The following is a 21,853-nucleotide window of genomic DNA, read 5'->3' on the forward strand; positions in this document are numbered from 1 at the left end:
TAACACTCAGAGCTGGGACTGAATAGGTTGTCATTTAATGAGGAATGTTTGACAGCTTGAAATATAAAAGTGTTTTGAGGACATTTTTCTCTCTCTCTTGCCGTTTCTGTGGGTTGCGAAAATGGCAGTTGTGACTGTTTCACAGTTTCTGGCCTCTCATTATAGTAGGTCAATCACCAGCACGTCTTGGTTGCACGGGGAGTGTCGCAGACTTTTCCCAGCAGGATGTGTGTCATGCTGATCTGTTTATTAGCCTGACTGTATCAGAGGATTATCAGAGAAGTGAGCTCAGTCGTCTCCACAGAGGTGTTTATGAGGCAGCCCACACAATATTGAGAAAACTGGCAAAGCAGAAACATGAATATAAAGTTACTGTCTGACTATGGAACACAGGCTCACAGGATTTCTGAAACAGCTCCTATTTGGTGGTTGTGGATTCACAACCTGGGATCAAAATCAGGTCTCGCTGGAACGTTTAACCAGAAGCAGCCCTTGTTTGGCTCTTTGCCTCAAAGCCTTGGTCTCCAGCAGCACAATGACTGGCTCTGGCTCTCCCCGGGAGCCTGGCTCACTTTGATCCTGTCCCAGCGGTGCTCTTCATTGGACAGCTCGGTGTCGCACAGCATCATTTGTCTGACAAGGAAGGCACCTGCCTCATCAATATTTATATTGTCCTATAAATGGTGAGGGAGAATATGATTTAGGATATTGTGCATGCATCTGCTGAGTTAAGTGTTTGGCTTGGCGTTTGAACCTTGGCTCCGAGTTGTTCCTGTGTGTTAATATTCGACCACGGTTTATGAGCAGTCTATACAGCTGTAGTGCTGTGATTCACACACACAGTGTAGCATAACCTCATGCAATTCAAGTGTTCCTTCATGTGTGGAGAAAATTCTCCTACTCCTAAATAAACCCATCTGAAAAAGGCGATACAGGGTTTTGTCTTTTAGGTCAAGAAATGCTTTTGCTTACATGATTTTCATAGGACAACAATGAAATGCCAAAACATGACTCTGTTATGTCAGTTATAACAGCACTGTCTACATTGTGTTTGCTATCCTTAGCTAACAATAGCCAACATGAGATGCTGGTCATACCAGACCAAGTAGCTGGCTGTAGCAGCAAAACCTCTTGAGCAAGGGTGTATATGATTTTTTATGATTTTAACTTTTCACTCTACAGGAGAACTGAAAGAAGTTTAAAGTTTATTACTTTATTGGTCCCTTGAGCTGGGGAAAATTATAATGCTAACTTTTATTTATCTACCTATTATCCACTTTATCTTGTTTGTGTATCAAAAGTCAAGTGATATGTTACAAACTGGGTTTAACTGGGAAATATTTACATATTCCTTACTGCTAATGTAGACAAATCTTCTCCCATAATAGATGTGACGCAACACCAACCTTTGCAGAAGTCTCAAACCAGCCCACAAAGCTGTTTTCTTCACAGAAATTGTCCAGAGAGGACAAGTCTGCGTCCCTGTTTGTCATGTCACATTTGTTGGCCAGCAGGACAGCAGGGATTGGACCTCCACTGTCAAGACAGACTTTGCTGTCCAGATCCTGCTTCCACTCTGACGCAGCCCCCAAGGTGAGGCTGTTTGTAAGGTCAAAGACCACTATTGCTCCCATCGCCCCTTTGTAGTACACTCTGGACATCTTCTTAAACCTCTCTTGGCCTTGAAAGAAGAGAAAATAAATCTGTGTAATACATGTTTCCCTGCGGGTGAAGATGAATTTATTTCGCACAGCTAGGCTGTCATTAGTTGGCAAAAAGCTGACAGGTTTCGGATTTGAATTTAAAGTTGCCCCAGACGCACAGTGAGTAATGCCTCTGTTTGTTTACCATGTGTCATCTGAATTATCATCAAATTGGACTGTTGCTTTAACATTATGTAACAAGTGAGAGACTAACAACAATCATTTTCTGATATAAATTGGTATGTTTCCATGGACACTGGTTAGAATTAAAATTAGATCTGGGAAAACATTGGGCAAAAAAAGGCTGCAGTTTTACTTGCTACAGTTTAGTTTCCAGGAATGAAAACACTCAACTTACTGTAAAGTAATTCAACTGTTAAATTTGAGCCATAGCAAAATTTACTAGAGTTTGAAGGTCCTTTTTGCAGATTAGATCTTTTGTGGAGGTCATTTTGATCAATTTGAAACTTGGAACTTTGAAAATGGCTTTTAAATTTGTGAAGCTAGATGCCAATATGCCTGACACATAGAACGGTATGTTGTAAGGTTTTATTTGTGTGTCTTTTCAGGCTAATTATCAGCTATCTCATCAGCTAGCTTTCAGTAGATATAGTAATTTTTCTTTAGCTGTTTAGCCAGAGCATAGTTACTTCACTTTTGCAGTTACTGTAAATTCGACATGCTGTTTTCACCAACATTACACATTTCCTTGTCCATGTCATTTTTATATGGTAAAACACACACTGTTACTGTGTTTTGGCTTCGTAGGGCAGATCAGCATACGACAACACTGACTTCATAGCCTTGACACTCACCTGCAATATCCCAAAGCTGCAGTCTAACCACTGTCCTGGCGTCCCATTCAACAGTTTTTAGAGCAAAGTCAACTCCAATAGATGCTTTGTATCTTTCATCAAAGCGTTTGTTAACATAACGCAAGATAATGCTGCTTTTCCCAACACCTAAATCTCCAATGACTAAAACTTTAAACAGCCTGTCTGAGCATACTGTCACTGAACTTCCCGCCATGTTGTGGCTAACAAACAGACACAGGTACTGAGACAGGTAAAATGACCTTTCTCCTAACCCATGACAAAACTAGGTCTGCCTCATGTCCAGTTTTACAATAAACACATTGCAAAGATTTGAAATCATCAGCATTTAGATGGCTCACTCCTTCCTGTTCCCTGTATGACCTCCTCCAGTCTTCTTGTTTTGAATGTCTTCCTTCAAAGCAAAGCCATAAATCTTTGACCTTTGATTTAAAACAGCTGCTGTAGTAGGCGGGCCAAGAACTCACAGCCACCTGACATTTCACCATGAAAAACAGGAGACAAAAGCATAAAAAATATTTAATTTACTCCAATCAAACAAGTGTCCTTCAAATGCTCTACAGTAAATATTTGTTTGCATTTAATTTATACTGTGTATATATCAGGCTCCAAATAGCTTATTCTGAATATTACTAACAATAGCACTTTATCACATTATACGGTTTCAATAGGCTATTAAAGTATTAATATTTAGGAAATTGATTGGTGTACACAACCAATCACACAACAAAAGCATACACAGCTAATGAGTTCTTTCTAATACTGTAATGGATATAGATATCATCTGAATACCAAAATATGATACACACTTCATACATTCACAAAACATATACATATATCATTTATCTTATACATAAATTTATACAATTATGAAATCAGATGTCTAATTATAAAAGATACAAATCTGAAACTAGTTTAAGTTGCATTTCAAGACCATAGAAATGAGATAAATGTACAATAGAAAAAAAAAAATCTTAATGAAAATGTGGCACTTGAATGTCCTCTGCTACATTCGCGATACAGCGTGGTAGTGCTGCATCAATCAAAAACTCACAGATAACTTGTTTGAATGAGAAATTATGTTGACAACTTTTAAATTGCCTCATAGGAGAACATTTTTATTCTGCACTCATGGCTCAAAGAAGTAGTTTGATTTCTGAGGAAATACACTAAATTGCTGTCTTACCAAGATTTAGGTGAGAGGATAGATACCACTCTTATGTTTGCACACTAAAGGTGAAGTGACAGTCAGCAGCTTGTTAGATTAGCTTAGCTTAGTATAAAGACTGAAAAAAAGAGGGAAACAATTAGTCTGGCTCCATCCAAAGGTAACAAAATACACTTTTTTTCCCCATTTCTGGTCTTTATGCTGAGCTAAGCTAATAGCTGGTAGCTCTAACTTTCTATTAACTGATCAATCTTCTCATTTAATGCTCTACAAGAAAGCGAACAAGCGTACATCCCAAAATGTCAAACTATTCCTTCAAACATATCTTTCTTTTCCTGATAAAGCACAAAACACACAATGTGTAACACAAAACACATTTTCTTAAAATATTGTCAGACTGAATTGTTTTGCATTACATACAAACTATACTCACCGTTAAGTCACCCTGTTTAAAATCAACAAACTTGTCTGCTTGTTACATCACCTAAATAAATCTATTTTTTATTTCATAAAAGTACATACAGAGCCAGTCTTAGTTATCAGTATCATAAGAAGAAAGTCTATTTTATCCTAAAAGCATATGTTAGCATAGAAATATATGTTTGTAATTGGCAAATTCTTTCATCTAACATCTAAAAGAATTTTTAAAATGTGGCGCCTTGTTGTTCACCTTTATCTTGTAAAAGCTATTAAGTTATAGAGTGAAAAATGACTTGTCAGACCACAGGATGACTTTTTTTCCTTATATACCATCATGTACAGCACAAGTCTTTATAAACTTGAAAATATAGTACAACTGGCAATATTTAGAGTGTGCCCTCACAGAGTTGAGGAGCTTTGCTTGTAGTCTTTGAGGATGACAGAGGCATATGTCATATTTGGAGGAGTGCACAAAATTGACTCAGACACCGGCGAGTTGGGAAAGGGACTCACTGGAGGACCAGAGCAGTCTCGGAAGGGGGAGGGAGGCATCAGAGCCATAGAGTCCTCCATTGCTAATTTGACCTCAACCACCTCCTCCTCTTCGTGAATCTGTGCGTTGTTGTACATGTAGCCGTGGAGAAGGCCAAATTGCTCATTCTCCATCTCGTCCTCCTCTAAAGGGGAGGCGGGCTCCTCATCGAACGGGTCGAGATGCACCGGCAGGACCGGGTCCTGCTGGATGAGGTGGGCCTGGTGGTACACGGGCATGCCGCCACTCACGGCCTCGGGCATGCTAATCATATCATTGAGCTCAGGGATGTCACTGTTGAATTTGCTCACCACCACCTCTTCCTCTAGGTGGTCCATGATAACGTGTTGGGGGATAATGCTATTTTTCTGCAGATGCTCAGGGGTATAGAGCTCCACCTCCTCGCCCACATCTTTTATTAGCCCACAAGCAGGCATTTGCCCGTGGGCCATCATGGGGGGAGTGGCAGGGGGGTTGTATCTGACAGGGTCACTCTCATCCTCCTCAGCCACATTGTACAAAGTCTTAGTGCTGAGGTCTGAGAATTCCAGTGCTGTGTTTTGGTAGGTATTAGTTAAGGGTTTGATGACAGCCATCTGATTGGAACCTGCTTCCTGTCTCTTCACATGCACTGACAGTCTGTGCCACATGTGATCCCCTTTTGGAGGATGTCTTGCACCTGGTTCAGACCATGACACAGACTTTCCATTAGAACTATGAACAAAATAAAGACGACTGTTACTTCACAGGAACCCAGAAAAGTGGAGACAAAAACAGCATTTCTGGTTCATGTAAAAAAAACCAACATTTTTTTCTCTATTTCCATTGTGAAAAATATTTCATATCGTAGGCAATATTTCAGGGTATCTGCAGGTTTTCTTCAGTCATACTTTGGCCATTATGACTGTAAAAAGTCATTAAATTAAAGTCTGTGTACTGTGAAAAGGTCTTAGAAAGTCTTAAATTTAATTTGGCAAACCCTGCAGAAACCCTGGATTCTGTACTTGTGATTTCACTTGTCATCCCTTAGCACACAGAGATGCTTGTTTTAATTTTACCAACAGATCAAAGGTGAAAACGGCTGTGTGAATTGAGTACTGACCTATATCTGTCACACTTTACAACAGGTGATCCTATGAAAGTGAATACAGTAAGACGTCAGGTTCCCTTTGAGAGGGAATTACAGTAAAACCAGCATCCCTGAGGTGCGTCAGGAGCAGGACTCACAGACTCAATTAATTGAACCTACCTGCCGTTTCCAGCGTTCTTCTTCCTCTTGAACATGTTGAGCAAGCTGTTGCTTCGGCAGGCAATTTTGCCGTCGCCGACGTGCATGCGTACGGCATCAGAGGTGGTGAACGCGCTGCGCACATTCCGCTCCGGTTTGGCAATGATGATGTACATCTTTGGTGTGAACATACAGCCCAAAGCCACGGTCACACTGAGGCTCACAGAGAAGGATGTTGTGATGATCTTGTAGTTGCTGCCGAAGTAGATCGGCACAAACGCCAGCCAGATTATACATGTGGTGTACATGGTGAAGGCGATGTATTTGGCTTCATTGAAATTTGCAGGAACGTTGCGGGTCTTGAAGGCGTAATAGGTGCAGCTCATGATCAGCAGGCCATTGTAGCCCAGAGGGGCGACAACACCGAGGTTGCTGGTGTTGCAGATCAGGAAGACTTCTCTGATGCTGGGGTAGGATTTGATGGGTTCAGGTGGCTCCATGATGATGAGGGTCACCTCCAAGGTGAGCTGAACACTGATCAGGATGGAGGCGATAACCACCTGAGCCCAAGCGCTCATGAACCTCGGCTTCCTGGTGCAAATCTTCTTCTTGCTGCCTGCCAGGATGCGGGCGATGCGGTTGGTTTTGGTGACCAGGGCAGAGTAGCACATGGCAGCCGAGAGTCCAACAAGAAGCCGCTGCAGGTAGCAGGAGGCCACGGTGGGACGGGCGATGAGGGTGAAAGGACACAGATAGCCCAGGAAGATGCCTGCTAGGATGATGTAGCAGAGCTCCCGGCTGGAGGATTTGACCACAGGCGTGTCACGGTATAAGACAAAGATAAAGGCGACAAACGACGTGACCAGGATGCCCAGGCAGGAGAAGACCACCTGGATAATGGACTCTGGATTGCTCCACTCCAGGTAGCGCAGGGGGATTGGCTCGCAGCCTGAAAAGGGGGGGAAAAACATGAGAATAAATACACAGCCAGAATATACTTAAAGCAACTCATGAAATTTTCATATTTTCGGTGTCAGCTTGCTGGCAAGACTTTTGATTATGGAAGTGCAGATTGTCTAAATAAAAGTAATTTTGTGTTGAAAAAATATTCTAAGGTTTTATTGCATGGACACATTCAAAATTAATCAAAAATGTTTTAGCCTGAGAAAATACAGTAAGTCTCAAAGTAGGTTTTTAGCTCAACTATAAATAAACTCTTCTTTACTCAGCCATGGCCAGGCTGGGCTGCAGCCAGTGGAGGAGGGGGGCAATGCAGCAGGACAAAGTAAATCACTGCTTTTTTTAATGAATCCAAATAAGATATCCTTTCTGTTTCATGTTGAGAGCATATTTTGAATATCTAATTTATGTTTATTAATTTATGGTATAACAGAAGGAGGGTTAGACTTAGAAAAACGCAGTGCAGAATACGTTTTGTGTCATCGCTGTGCTCCACATTTTCTCTGTTCTGTGTGTATCTAAAGGTCTGATGGTAAAAAAAAAAAAAATATATATATATATATATATATATAAGACACAGCATGGAGGCTGGATGGTCCTATTAAGAAAGTGTCTTGTCTTTGAACAGCACAGAAGGCCTTTGAAAGTGGGCCAGAAGAGTGGTAAGTGAAGTAGGGCTGCTGTCGGATAAAATGGTGAAGATGATGAATGGCTCTCAGGTGTCATGGGAAGCCATTGAAATTAGGACAGAACAGGTTTATGAAATAGCACTGCAAAAATCTTAGCAGGACAAACTCTGCAGAGTACAGGTGGTAGGAAGTGGAATAAAAGCTTGGAGGAACTTTTTTTACAGAGCCTCTAATAAGACCAAAGAATCTCCCCTTATCTCCGGAAACATAGATCATGCAACAGGAAATCAGCCTGTGGCCTCTAAAGTAACATTAACTCATCTAAGTTTAAATGTAAAAAAAATGCAGTACAGCAGAATCACGTTTTGGATTAAACAAAATTTCTGATAGAGCCAGGCTGGGCTGTTTCTCCTCATTTTCAGTCTTTAAACTAAGCAAAGCTAATCAGCTGCTTTATGTAGCCTTATATTTAACAGGAAGAAAATACAAGTGGCGGTAATATTCTCATCTCCATCTCCATCTCTCAGCGGGGAAGTGAATAAGCAAATTTCCCAAAATATCAAACTATTTCTCCAAAGCAAAACCAGTTGGCTCTCTTTCAGCTCTGGCGCAGTGCAAAAAAGTTCTCCAAGCAGACAAGATTTAAAACTGTAAACTAAGTGAAGAACAAACGAGGACAAGCCCACCTTCCAGCTCTTCGTCAGGCCACCAGCCCAGCTCACAGGCCTTGCACGTGAACTCATCCTGGACGAACTCATTGTCTTTGCAGGCTGTGCAAATCCAGCAGCAGCTCACCTCTCCCTTCCTGATCACCTGTTCAGCAAAACATGTAAAGAAATGTTATAATACTTTCCTGCAATTACCTGTCTCTGTCCACAGTTTGTCTCAGTATAAAGACAGTAAAACTAAATATAGAAAGGTGCATTAAATGGACAAAGTATTACAGTAGGTCAGTAGGTAGTAACAATTATATTAAAGTAATATTAATTATTATATTGACAGGATCAGCAACTGAAATACTCATATACCCTTTTTAATTGATAAAGGAATGATAAGTTGCAGCTAATTGTATAGTAATAACTTTTGGGTTGCCAGGTTGTGAAAACTTATCTCTACAAAAGGGCTGCAGACAATTCGGACCAACGTGGAATCATATGTTACCAACTGTTACCAAATAGATACGATAAACACCGCCAAACCTGGCAATCCAAAATGTGTTCTTGTGTTATGGTCACAAGATAAAGGATGTGTCCTTTGCCTTGATCTCTCCTTTGGAGCAGGGCTCACTGCAGACAGAGCGGACCATGTCACTGCGGTTCATCTGGATCATGTCATCATCAAGACTGAGTATGCCCTCGTGCCAGGAGCCAGTGTTGATATAGTCATAGACTCCAGGTTCCACACGCTGGAAGTTCATAATCTCATACCTGATGGTGAACAGAATATCCAAAAGTCAGAGGAAAGCACGACTTAACAAGGTTTCACCAACACTGAATCAGTTCTTGAAAGGGAAATGAGAAGAGTTTTATCTATCAGCCGGGCGGGCTTTCAATTTCAAGACTCTACTCCAACCTCACCTGACAATGCAATTTCATTTCCTGACTGATGAAAGACAATGCTAGAAATGAGTGATGATGATGTTGTAATGTTGTGTTTTAGGCAGGATTATTCCATCATAGAAGAACTGTAAGGCTGCAACCAACAATTATTTTCAACACTAATATGTATGGCAATTATTTTCATTCATAATCAAATTAGTGTTCAGTGAATAAATTGTCAGAAAAACAACATTTAATATTCTAACTGCTTGTTTTGTCTGACAGGCAATCAAAAGCCAGTTCTCATAGAAAACTGGGAAATGTTCACGATTTAGAAGCTGGTGTCAGTGAATACTGAAGTGTACTAGTTAATCACTTTTTAGGATTTTTTTTTTGTTAGATTCCAGCTCAACAAAGCTTCCCTCGTCGTCTCTGGTGAACTGTGGATTTGTTTTTGTTCATTACAGGTTTCGCTCTGAGAGGACTGAGTCGGAAACTTGTGATGGAGGAGATAAAATTGGATCTGTGTTGCTCCAATTTCAGCAAGTTCCTGACGGTGGTTGGTGATGGTTGTAGGTCATGTAATGCTGCTTAATATCGCAGTGGTACGAGTGAAAACAGCTCTGGTAAACCCAGGACTTTTAAGAATTACTATACAGCATTTCAAGAGGAGCGAAAAGGAAGTATGTTTTACCTCCCGGGTGAGTCCCCATTCTCGTCAAACCAAATGTCCTCCCCAGAAACACCCATGAAGGATGTCTTGAGTAGAAAGTCCAGTAAGTGGCTGCCATCAATGGGCTTCATGGCGTCACAGAGCCCCACATGGCCGGGGCAGAGGTGAGTGTGCATGTCATGCAGCCCGTGGGCCATGGCGTAGATGGCGTTGATGACGAAGCCCATCTTGCTGTCTTGAACATAGTTGTCCTCCAGACTCTCATAACCTGTCCACACATGAGAGAACGGTAAGGCTTCGTCTCCAGGACAATTTTACTGTAAAGGAAAAGCCTTACAGGAGGTGCCTCATTGCTGCAAGCAGTAGCATGTTATGTGTTTTAAGTCTTTTCTAAATTCCAGGTGTACTGTACAGGTGTGTCGAGCGTGATGTCACGTATTACAAAGGAGTGATAGGGTGCTCACAGATGCATTCTTGTAATTGTTCTCTGAATACAGGCAGAAAGCCGCACGCCTCTTTGCCTCTGTGGGAGACTGCTTTAAAAGAAGTGGAAGCCTCAGAAAATGGTTTCAAAGAAACCTTGTTACCATGGCAAGACTATCCATTTCTGCATTCATGAGTCAGGATTCAATTAGAGTTGGTCTAAAACACTGTGCCACTGAGGCTGTGTCTCCTCAAGCAGGAAACTAGAAACAACTAGTCTCATGTATTTGGATCTCTTGTCCTTCTGTGCGTATTGTTTTTCCTCAGACAAAACACAGTGAGCGAATGAGACTCAAGAAAGGTTTGTGTGTGATGTTCAAACACACCCTATCAGTTCAGTGTAATGCAAGCTAGAAGCAGAGTAAGCAGGTTTTTTAGTTGCTCTGTGTAAAAGTAAGATGTCTTAGCTCAGTGTCGTCACAGAGAGCTGCACCATGCATTCAATCCATTTCGTTAAGAACAGTGGACGGGTGTTTGGCACAACCTCCCTTGGTGAAAAGAGTCTTTTGCTAGAGCAGAGACAACTCTTATAAAATCAGCACTTGGTGGAGAAGCAGCAACGATCAACATCTTTCTTTCTTTCTTTCTCTCTTTCAACCAAATCCTTGATCTCAAAAGCACCACGGCCCTTCACTTTAATTCACATATGTACAAAAGGATCAAGCAGATAAAGCATACACTATGCTTGTAAACTATCAGAGTCTATGAATTTTAATCTAGAACATGGTCTATTATTGCTAACAGGAGTGGTGAGAAAATAATGCGATACACTGCAGCCTTTACCGTATCTGTCACCTGAATTAATTCCAAAATTGATATTTTATGCAAAAGAAATGGAGCATCATGTAGCAGCTGATAATGTCATACCTGCTGGAAACTGATACCGCTTGTTAAAATGTCCCATAGAATGGGATGGAATATATAACATCAGCTGACCATTATTATTGATGATTTGATTATACTGTAACATGAGCTCAGTTGAATATTATTCCAATGACTGAAAAATCAGATTTTGCATTATTAAGCAGAATCATTGTTACATTGTCAGTTGGACATACGTCATTCTATGCCTCTTATTAGTATCTCTACTAGTTATTATTACGACTTTGCATTAGCAGATCATTTGTCACGTATTTGAATCTATCTGGAGTTTGCAGGTTATCTTAAAATGTTTTTTTTTTCTTTTTTTCTTCTTATTTCCTTACAACTGGGCAAATATACTTGATCATTTTTTGGTTTTAGGGTGTTCTTATTATTTCTTAAATTTTGTCTATTGTCCTGGAGCTTTCATACTGTCAGTGTTGTGTGGTATATTCATGTATGTTTTAATGAACTGCCAGACTGCTCAATCTAAAGATCTTCTTTCACATATTAAAATGTGAGGATGTACGCTCTGTGTGTATTTTAGTTACATAATTTGTCACTGACATTGTCAGTTGCTACATGCATCTCTGTGTAAAACAGGATTCACCTGCTGCACCCAACAACATTCAACTGTATGTGTGCATGAGGCTGACGATCTCTACGAGCATCTTTCACTCCTGGTGTGTTTGTGTTAAATCGAGCAATGACGGTTAAAAAGGACTGCTGGGAAACTGGATGCCTGTGCAAACAAACACGAAAACAGTAAAGTCAGTTGGGTTGGGTAGCAGCTGGGTGAGCGTCCGATGGGAACCGCTGGTGATGACCTAGTTTAACAGCTCCTTGGCGTCAACGCTCGCCTCACTCACTGAGCCGTGTGAGCTTCAGTCATGATGCAATGATGTCATGATGTCAGCATGCAAGCAGAGAACCTACTGCTGCACGTCGGGATTAGTCGGCCACATGATAACTGAACCTTCTCTCGTGAATTAAACCGAATAGTGAAATAATAATAATTTAAAAAATATTTTCTAATGCAAAACAGCTTCACTATTTCTGTGGCTACATGCAACTTAAGCCAGAACAGCAAGTTACTATCTCACTCAAATGTTATTGGGCTGCTTTATGCAACTGTCTTAAGGCCAGGAAGGGTGTGAGAGCAGATAAGAACCAATTGTTGGGCTCTCGCTGCAGTGTAACAAAAAAATAAATAAACATCCCAATAGCTTCATATATTAGAGGTGAACTGAGATTAATGGTACATTTTGAGGAAGGAACAGTTATTAAGAATATAAGCAGGCTACTTGAATTATCCCGACGTGATAAAACCTTAATATCAGTCGACCTCTAAGTATATTGCCAAAGTGAGGAGCATTATGGATCCATTCAGAGGGATTCACTCACCGTCTTGGAGTTCTACACCAAAAAATATGAATAAAAATATAAATAATAATAATAAAAATAAAAACAATACAAGAGGACAACAAACAGTAACTCTATCTCCACTTATGAGGCAAAAATAAACACTCTAATGAATGCTATTGAAATATGATGCTTTGTAGAAATGAATGAAAGCTTGAGGTATGTGCATAATAAAGAAGAGAGGCTCTATTCTCAGTTTAATGTAAATAATGGGCAAATACTGCAAAGGAAAGAAGATTAAATCAGCTGCAGAAAGGAAGGTGCAGTGGTGCAAACACAAAGTCACAGAATAATCTAGAGAGCTGTCAACTGAAAAGTGTGGTTTCATTTTTTTTTTGCTGCATGCATCATTTTATATTTACGTTTATCAATGCACTTACATTAAAAATAATTTCAAAATAAAGAGTGCTTCAAAAAGCAGTGGTAATGTCCTCATAACTTAAGTTTGAAAACGTAAATATACAGGCTTTTGAAAAAAGAAACATGTATGAGTAGTATGTAAAAATAAGTTTTGGAAACATGCTTGTTGAGCATTGTTTCCAGAAACCAAGAACTTAAGCTAATGCATTTACTTTGTTCCTTTGCAAAAGAAAAGGATTTAATTTACCTAGATCATCATCCTCTGTAAAGCCAAGTGTCACAGAAATGAACAATATGAAAAAATATGTGTTATTGGATTGACTTAGAGAGAATTCTACCCCCTGGCAGCATAATTCATAATTAAAGAGTGTGTTCCAGTTTACGGGGCCTTTTGGCATCGTCCTCTGGGCAATGCACACATCAGAACAGTTCAAGAAGACAAGCTGATGTGCACACTGGCGTAAAAATGTAAACCAGAAAAATTGCAGGAAACATCATGATTGCCTGGCGAGTTGTTTAGGTACCTGAGCAGTTCCGTGCATAATTCATGTTCTCTTGTGGGTGCCCGGGAAGGCGGCACTGGAAGCGGTACTGCCAGAACTCGGGGAACCACGGGTTGCGGGTGTTGGTGCTGAGCCTGAGCTTCAGGAAGTAGTCGTCGAAGGAGGAGACCTCTTCAGACTGCAGCTTCACAGTGATGCCGCCCACAGCCTCCTGTTCGTATCCCTCCACCACCTCAACTCGGTCTGCCCAGCCGTCACTGCAGAGAGGAACACACTGCGATTAGTATGAGCTGAACTAGCCCCAGATTGTGCTTCTCATGTATTAATATTCCATTCAAGTCAAAGTTTATTTATTTATTTATTGTCTTGTTCTGTTTTATCTCTGTGTATTGTGTAACCTTTATGTTCACTATGTGTTGTATATGTTCACTAGGCGAAGAACGTGCAATTTCCAAGATTAGAAATGAGAGTTACTGCTTTAGAAAAGGATTGGAAATCTTTTTGAGCTGAGTCTTTGAGGATTCTTTAAATACCTTCAGAGTCTTGTTAAACAACCTTCTGGGATTTTCAAATATTGATGGGTACTTCTTTTTCAGCAGCTGAAGGATTAAATGCGTGTGCATAAGCTGAGAGGTCTGAATACGGCTTTTCAAAATCAATCACAGAAAAAAAATAAATAACAGAGCTGCACAGTTGTAAAGATTTTAACAGTTCCTGAAAAACTTTAAATGTTATAGATGCAAGATTTTCACTTAGATTTTAAACCTAACCCAAAATCTAACAGCTAACGAGATGAAGCTTATATTTTACAACTCACAAACAGCAATCAGCATTTTATGATGTTGTTGTAAGGTCAAAAACGCCTGTTTGAAGCCACACGCAGCCTCATAAACCAGGCTCAGGCTGGTGAAACCCTCTTCCTTTTGTTCCCTGACTTGTTTTCCCCTTCAGTCTGCCTGCTGAGGGGCGTGGAGTGCTCACTGTACTTGCCGAAAGAAGAAGAAGAAGAAGAAAAAAGTCCACAGACACAATCACAAATCCTGTGAGAATTCACAGATACTGTAGCAGACAATCTGCCCTGGAGAGAAACAAGCTCCCACCCTCATGCACAGACTCTGATTCTTAAATACAATTTTGCATTTTCAATGGTCATAGTTTGGTGTTACAGTTTACATGCTCGGTTATTTGAAAGTCAGTTCTGGATTTAATCCTCTCATCAAACATTGTGCCAGTGACACAAAAGCTTTTGTTTGAAGCTTCAGATTTTAATAATAATAAAAATAAAAAACAACCTGCTAATGCTTTTTGAGTATTTTTAAAGCAGCATTATGCAGTGTGGGATCAAATTCATGATGCATGTATGCAATACTGTACTTCTACGAGTGAGAAATGAAGGAGGAGAGTAAGGGAGAACAGGGGCCTTAAATAGCATCATTGCAATGATGATTTGGCATTGAAAGCAGCTCCCTAGAATGCAAACAACTCACTGAATAATACAAAACATTACAATTTTTCTTTTTCACAAAAGAAGGAAGGATGAAAGTTAGTGCTCAACCTCTCTGTCTCTGAAAAACCATTGTTATAAATCTATTTTGAATATAATTGAATATAAGTCGAATCAATTAGAAAATCTGTATCCTACCACCTTAAAAACAAAGCAAGCATCAGACATGTTCCGACAGGACTAATCTAATCAGTGCTTTCATTTCCAGGAGGTTCACTCAGAAAGCTGCTGCTAAACTCCCAACAAAGACCAAGAGAAGTGAACACATCCCATCGGTTCTCAGGTCTCTTCACTGACTTCCAGTGTATCAGAGAACAGGGTTTAAAATACTGCTGCTTGTCTATAAATCTCTCAGGCTTAGGATAGATACAGTCTTTACTGCCCCACAGGAAATTTGTTTTCACAGCTTGCACAGTTTCAACAGAAACATACAGATAACCACCCCCTGTCAGTCCTCCAGCACATATACACATGGACCATATACATAAATCACACTCAGAGACAAATCTGGCTCTGCACAAGGTCATCGAGGCAATTTGTTTAGTGATGCTATGGCAGCTATGGCTGTCTTTGACTGAACCTCAAACACTCATCATGTAACATCTTACCCACTTATCCTGTATTTATGTCTCTGTTCAAACTACTGACATACCCGTCAGCACTGTCACAGTGAGCATGTTGACTAAATAATTTTGTGATTTGGTCAAAAGTTGCTTCAGAGGCTTTTTCCCCCTGCAAATAGAGGAATAAATCTGGAGCAAAACGATGAATCCATGTATTCAAAACGGAGCAATGCAGAGATTTTTGTAATTCCACAAACTATAGTTCATCGGCAGGACAAAAATATCTGCTACCAGCCTTCTAAAGCCCACATTTGGGTTTTAGAAATTGAAGCCAGCAGCACGTTTGGCTTGGCTGGCACTTCAAGAATGAACTGACAATGGTTGTCCAGTGTGACAGTATCAACAGTACCTGGCCATCTGCTTCTCAGCATCATACTCCACCCAGTCCAACACTCTGAGTGCCAAAAACCTACAGCTCTGACGTCAACACACACACGTACTGTACAGATTTACACTTTCACAACACAAATCCGATATCGCACATTTATGAATCATCTAATTTAGGGGACAAAGGCGTCACAGAAAGATGTTATTGAAAATCCTATCGGAGAATATTTATTAAATCTGAATTATGTTTTCATGAAATAATTAATCTTCAGGGAGGACATCTTCAAAGCAACACAGATTAGGAGTCAAATATTTGCAAGCTTTCTGTCAAGCACAGAATCATAAAAGTGATATTTTCTTCTATCGTTTCCAACGCAATGGGAACGTCACTTGGGAGGTGATCAAATGAGTTGTCTGTTGTTTGAGATGTGTGGGCTCTGTGGTGCCAGAACAGCCATTTCTTTCATCCTCCACTCAGCAGAAGATGGATGGCTGATGACCAGCACCTCAGGCATTTCGACTGGCCCACTGCACAGGCCTGCATGTGTTCACTTACTGCATCGCTCTAAAAAACATTTTTCCTTTTTCAGTAGTCTCCTTGACCCAGAAAAACACACACTCACACACACACACACAGCTTTACCAAACTCTCGCCCTCCTTATCTTCCGCAGGGATTTTAGCTCAGTGCAAATTCAAGTGGAAGGGGTGAGAGCAAGTTTAGGCTTTAAAATGCCCTATTTTTTTCCATAAATGTATTTCATCATTTTGGGGTTTTGAGTCCTTCTCATCAGCCTTTGTGTAAAAAAAAGCAGCCACACATTAACAAACCATCTCTCAGTAAATTCACCATAGCAAGCTTTTATCGTAGCCTCGTTTCAGGTGCTGTAGCGACTCCTAACAGGACTTGAGATGAGCTGAGACTCCATAAAGAGGGAATGTCTGGTATAAGTGCTGATATGAGCTTTGATGTTCACTACTCCACATTCCCCAGCTTATGCTGGAGGTGCTGTCCCATATTAGCCCATCCTGCCTGTGATCTGACAGGGAGAGGGAGAGCTCGCTGCATGGATGCATTATTCATTACTAAGCCTGACTCAAAGCATCTTCTGCTTTCAGAGGAACTCTACTCCCGGTAGGAGGAAAAAAAAAAAAGAATATTTCGGTCCTATATGAACTTTGTGTATACCATCCATCCTGAATCTAGCTCAATATTATAACAGAGAATTCAGTGTCCGTATTTTCCGCACAGAATTACAGAGCAATTTGCACAGAAAATGTACTATTTATTGATAATCCCATTTCATGTTTCATATTTGTGTGTGTTATTATTATTTATATTTTATCCTGACTTATTTATTTGTTATGCAATTTGTAAAGCATTTTAAATGCCACTGCACACGAAATGTGAAATATTAATAAATTACCTTCTTCATATATATAATGTAAAAAGATGTAATTAAGTAATAGCACTGAAAACCCCTGAACAGATACTGAATGGACCTTGTGTTAAGATTATTTTGTCAACTTTTAAAACCAACTGTAATCAGCAGCACAAAGAGAAAAAAATCTTCTCATCATCCTGAAAAAAAAAATAGTTTGAAAACTTGTGTTTTTCATCAAAAAAGAGACAGAGACAAACAAAAGACAGACAAAACTAAACCCCCTTGTGGGAAAACAATGTCTAACTAACCTGCCAATTAGGAGGAACTCTCCGGCTACTCCGAGCCGTCTCATGGCCATGAGCAGCCCTCGGACTGTCATGCCTTCACAGAAGCAGACAACAACTCGGGCTTTAGGCAGACGTTCCCGCAGCTTCCTCAGCAGCCTGTCGAAGTGCTTCTCCCCAGCGTTGCTGTAGATCTTGTCAGAATGGGCGATGCAGATGCCGTCCTGCGAGGCGAGCTCTTTGAACACTTCCATCCCACTTTCTCCGTAGTTACCTGAGAACGACAAGAGGAGCTGTCAGGGGAGTTTCATTCACAGGAGAAAGGGAAGGATCAATTAGTTTCGTTTTATAAGTTCACTCTGGATTCAGTTTTCCATCTTATTTAAATGTCAAACTTTTTTTTTTTCTAAAATTATCCATGGAAAGTTTGCTGGTCTGTTATGCCCCCAGAGTTCTTTTTATGGAATCAAGAGCAGCACAACTGGAGCAAACAGGGAGAAGGTGACCTCAACAGCAGCTTCTGAGGACGAGAGGAGCACTTGTCACTTTTAGGTTGCCTGTCCAGACGTCCACAACCAGCGCTGTATCGACTACAGCGTCACCGATAAAAGCCAGCAAATGACTTAAAACGCATTAACTTTCAAGCTGTCCTCTTTCTGCCCCTGAAACTTCTAAACTGTTTAGCACTTGTTTTTATTTTGTTGCCAAAACGACAACACAGTAAACAAAAGAAGGGCTGCCAGGTTTTGATTAGATTTTTATTAGCTTGTCACAGACTCATATCCCCTCAGTGAAAAAAAAAAACAGATGAGAGATTTGCAACAGCTGCTTTATGGGTATTGCAGGTATGCATATCACATTTGACTCCTGCACATGTGGGAGGAAACTCAATCACAGTAATCTTTGTTCAAATTTATATATCCTCCTACATGTTTACAGAAGGTTTTCAGTATTTTATAGCATTATATGTTTTCATTACATAAGATACGTTGAATAAGATATAAGGATGTGTGGGAAATGGTGTTGAACCATGTCTTTTATGCACATTCATTTATCTGTCTGAACAGTGTCTTGCTTTGTCCAACAAACAGTCCGAAACCCAAACAACTTTTGGTTCACCATCCTATAAAACTGAGAAAAGCAGCAAATCCTCACATCTGAGAAGCAGAGAACATTTCGATTTTTGCTTGGATTCAAATGATTAACTGACTATTAGAATAGTTTTAATTTTTTAATGGTTTAAATTTAACAATTTTTTGTCTATCAACTAAGTCACTAATTGAGTAACAGCTGGTACCTGCCAGGAGAAACAAAGTAAGATTCTTTTCCTTTCTCCTACTGAGAGAAGAGAAGAAAAGAAAAGAAAAAAGAAAATATGATGGCATGTCATTTTGTGTCTGGATAATATGAAATTTCTCTCTGTGGTCTTTGATGCATAAAATGAACCCTACATTCTCCACAAAAACCAGACCTCACAAAAGATCACAGAGGACACGATTTTCTATTTCCTCCTCTGAAATTTCCCTCTACTAATACTGATGTTGTGTGAATGAGCCTCACAAAAGAGACCACCCCTGTCTGCAGCCACCTGCTGTTAGAACCGCAGTCTACATAATGTCATAATGCCACACACAAGATAAAACTGTTACACTAATGCCTCAAAATACAACAACACTGATTAAATCAGTGCTGAGCTCAAACTTAGAGATGGTTAAGATCCCCTGCGTCTACAATGGGCCTCCTTTCTTGTGTCCTCTTGTCTTTCATTTCCTGTTTGTCCTCCTGTTGCCTCAAAAAAGTAAAAAAAAACACTAAGATGACAGGACTGTTGATTCATTAAAGGGGCACTCCTTTGATTTTACACATGAAGTTCAGTTTTCTTGTTAAGAGGAATCCAACTCAGCCTGCCTAAACATTTGTATAATGTCTTTTTTGGATCTAGATGAAGCTGTCCAAAGTTTGGTGTTGTTCAAAAACCCAGAGAGGCAGGGAGGGTCTAATGAAAAAATGAGAGAGCCATTGTTTTTTGAGCTTGATTCATTCTTTGGATATCTTGGCCTCTGCTGCTTCAGTTTTTACCAGAAAAACCTGACTCTTGTGAGCTCCTCAACATTTTGAACATGCAATTCTAAATCAAGAAATGTGTCTTACCCTCTGTGTGCACTGCAGACACATAGGTCCAGTTGTATCGTTTGACAATGTCCAGGAGGGCCCTGGCTTGAAGGGTGTCTGAGGGCACCACCCTGAGGAAGTACTTAAACAAAGTCTTGTCACTGAGGTCAATACTGGTTGCAGAATAGGCAATCTGAGGGATGTTGAACAGCTGCAGAAGGTTCTGGACTTGAATTGCAACAGAGCTGGAGCCGGGCCCGATGACTCCTGCGATGGGCTTCTTGGTTGGTGGTGGCTGACTGGAAGGTTCCCCCTCAATGCACCACCTGGAGCCGTCCTTGTCGTCCCGGATGGAGATGAGCGAGTCTCGTATGAACTCGATGCTCTGCTCCAGAGCCACAGACGAATGCCAGCAGGAGTCCCTGATCTCACAGCCCAGGGTGATGTTGGGTAAGAGGTTTGGGTCCGAGTTAATCCGATCCAAGGCATGGAACATGGCCTCCACTCTTTGGATGCCGTACTGCTCGCGGACCTCCCCACATTTCCTCTCTGCCACCTTCTCAGCCGACGGTTGGTGGTGAACAGAGAAGAGGGCACCGATTATAACATCCCCGTCCATCCTCGCCACCAGGCGAGAGGCAGAACTTGGCACCACTGACCTCTCATACTTGCCTTTGGACAATGCGAATGCCTCAAACAGTAAAACAGGCAAGCACACAATGGCAGTCAGGCAAATCATATTCGACATTGTGCCACAGGAGCTGAATGTAGAATCATGTCCACTTGGCCATAATGGAGGTCCATCAATCCTCTTTTGGATGAGGTGGCAGTTAACTCAGCTGCTTCTCCTTCAGTGTCGTCACCCTGTATGTGAGATAAGGGGCATTAATTCCCCTCATGTCTTTCATTATTTTGTAATTTATTGATTCATTGAGAAACGTGAATATTTTTCTAGTTTCTCAGTTTTCTGAACAGTAAACTTATAATAATGCTGATGATAGTAAACTCAATAATGACGGGCTTTGTTCACCAATTTCTTTTCACATTTTATACACCAAACAGTCAGTTGATTCATTTATTAATGAAAACAGCCATTTGTTGCAGCCCTACAGTTCCTCTGATGGAATAATACACAGCCTTGCTCATGGATTTCACACTGAAAACAACTGCAGCAATTTGATAAACCACAACTCCACAACAAGAGAGCAACAAATATAAACTAAATATATATATACATATAAATGTATATGTGGGACTTATAGGGCCTCAGGGAGTGTTGGACAGTTGCTCTTTGTCCAGCTATGATTGCAGCCCTACATATTTCATTCATTTGATTTAACTGTGGTTTCACTGAGTCAGTCAGATTATAATTCTCGAAAATGTTAAAATACAGAACACATCCCTCCTTTTCTGACATGAATGACACAAAAAAAAGTGTAGAAACAGACAAAACATGCAAACAAGGCAAATATAAAGGAGTGTCTTTGCTATAAAGTGAGTAAAGAAACCTTTTGAGTTTCAGCACCAGGGACAGCTGCCTCTGTTACAGCTGACAGGATCTCAGCTCATTCCATATTTCAACCTGCGACTGTTTCTTCAACTTTTACCTCTCAAACATCACACACAAGACTCTGACATGCTCGGTCTGAATCATCTCTTCGCCGTTTGACAGCTGACTGTCGCTCTTTATTCGCAGCTCTGCAACCAAGTGTCTATTTACAGGACCACATTTTCATCATCGTCACCTACACGCACATGCATCCCAATCAGACCGTGAAGCTTATCTGACAGACTGAATATGATTTCCCGCGATAAGTTGGAAGTCCGCATCTAATAACTGACATGACTTCACCTACCTGCACCGGGCAGTCCGGGACATAGCGGGTTTGTGTCGCTTCTGAAGCAGCCAGACTGGACTCCAGTTCTTCTGCTGCGAAAACACCGTGGGACTGACTGTCTCTCTCTCCCCCCCTCTCTCTCCCTGAGTGTCTCTCTCTCTGCACTGATCATGAGGTGCCCCCTTCTTCTCCTCTTCTTCACTGCATCCTGAAAGCGGGTCACACTCACTGCAGTGCCCCTGATAAGAAGCCACAGTTGATAGATATCACAAGGGGTGTTTCAGACAATGCATCATCAATTAGTGACATTTTCTGGGGGGAGCGTTTACATTAATATAGAAAAATGCAGGCATTTAAGGAAAGGTGGTAACGTGTAAAGCCAATGATAACTGTTCCAAATCTTTGTGAAGTGGAAGGTTGTTAATACTCCTAATGAAAACTGTAAAACGACAGTTCAAAGTTCACATGA

The 21,853-nt window shown here is 40.7% G+C and overlaps 2 protein-coding genes across 2 annotated transcripts; both read right to left on the reverse strand.

Moving 5' to 3' along the window:
• Positions 1-509: 509 nt before the first annotated feature.
• rab32b (RAB32b, member RAS oncogene family) lies at positions 510-2,732 on the reverse strand. The gene is made up of 3 exons (XM_041061272.1): positions 2,519-2,732; positions 1,407-1,681; positions 510-674 (listed from the first exon to the last, which is right to left on the reverse strand). The coding sequence occupies exons 1-3, from the start codon at positions 2,730-2,732 to the stop codon at positions 510-512; spliced, it is 654 nt and encodes a 217-aa protein (XP_040917206.1).
• A 1,791-nt stretch (positions 2,733-4,523) lies between these two features.
• grm1b (glutamate receptor, metabotropic 1b) lies at positions 4,524-20,294 on the reverse strand. Its single transcript, XM_041060713.1, has 8 exons — positions 19,586-20,294; positions 17,459-17,708; positions 13,335-13,570; positions 9,706-9,952; positions 8,732-8,900; positions 8,160-8,286; positions 5,906-6,833; positions 4,524-5,370 (listed from the first exon to the last, which is right to left on the reverse strand). The coding sequence occupies exons 1-8, from the start codon at positions 20,292-20,294 to the stop codon at positions 4,524-4,526; spliced, it is 3,513 nt and encodes a 1,170-aa protein (XP_040916647.1).
• Positions 20,295-21,853: the final 1,559 nt, after the last annotated feature.

Source organism: Toxotes jaculatrix, chromosome 17, assembly GCF_017976425.1.
Source record: "Toxotes jaculatrix isolate fToxJac2 chromosome 17, fToxJac2.pri, whole genome shotgun sequence".
In the NCBI taxonomy this organism is placed as follows: domain Eukaryota; kingdom Metazoa; phylum Chordata; class Actinopteri; family Toxotidae; genus Toxotes; species Toxotes jaculatrix.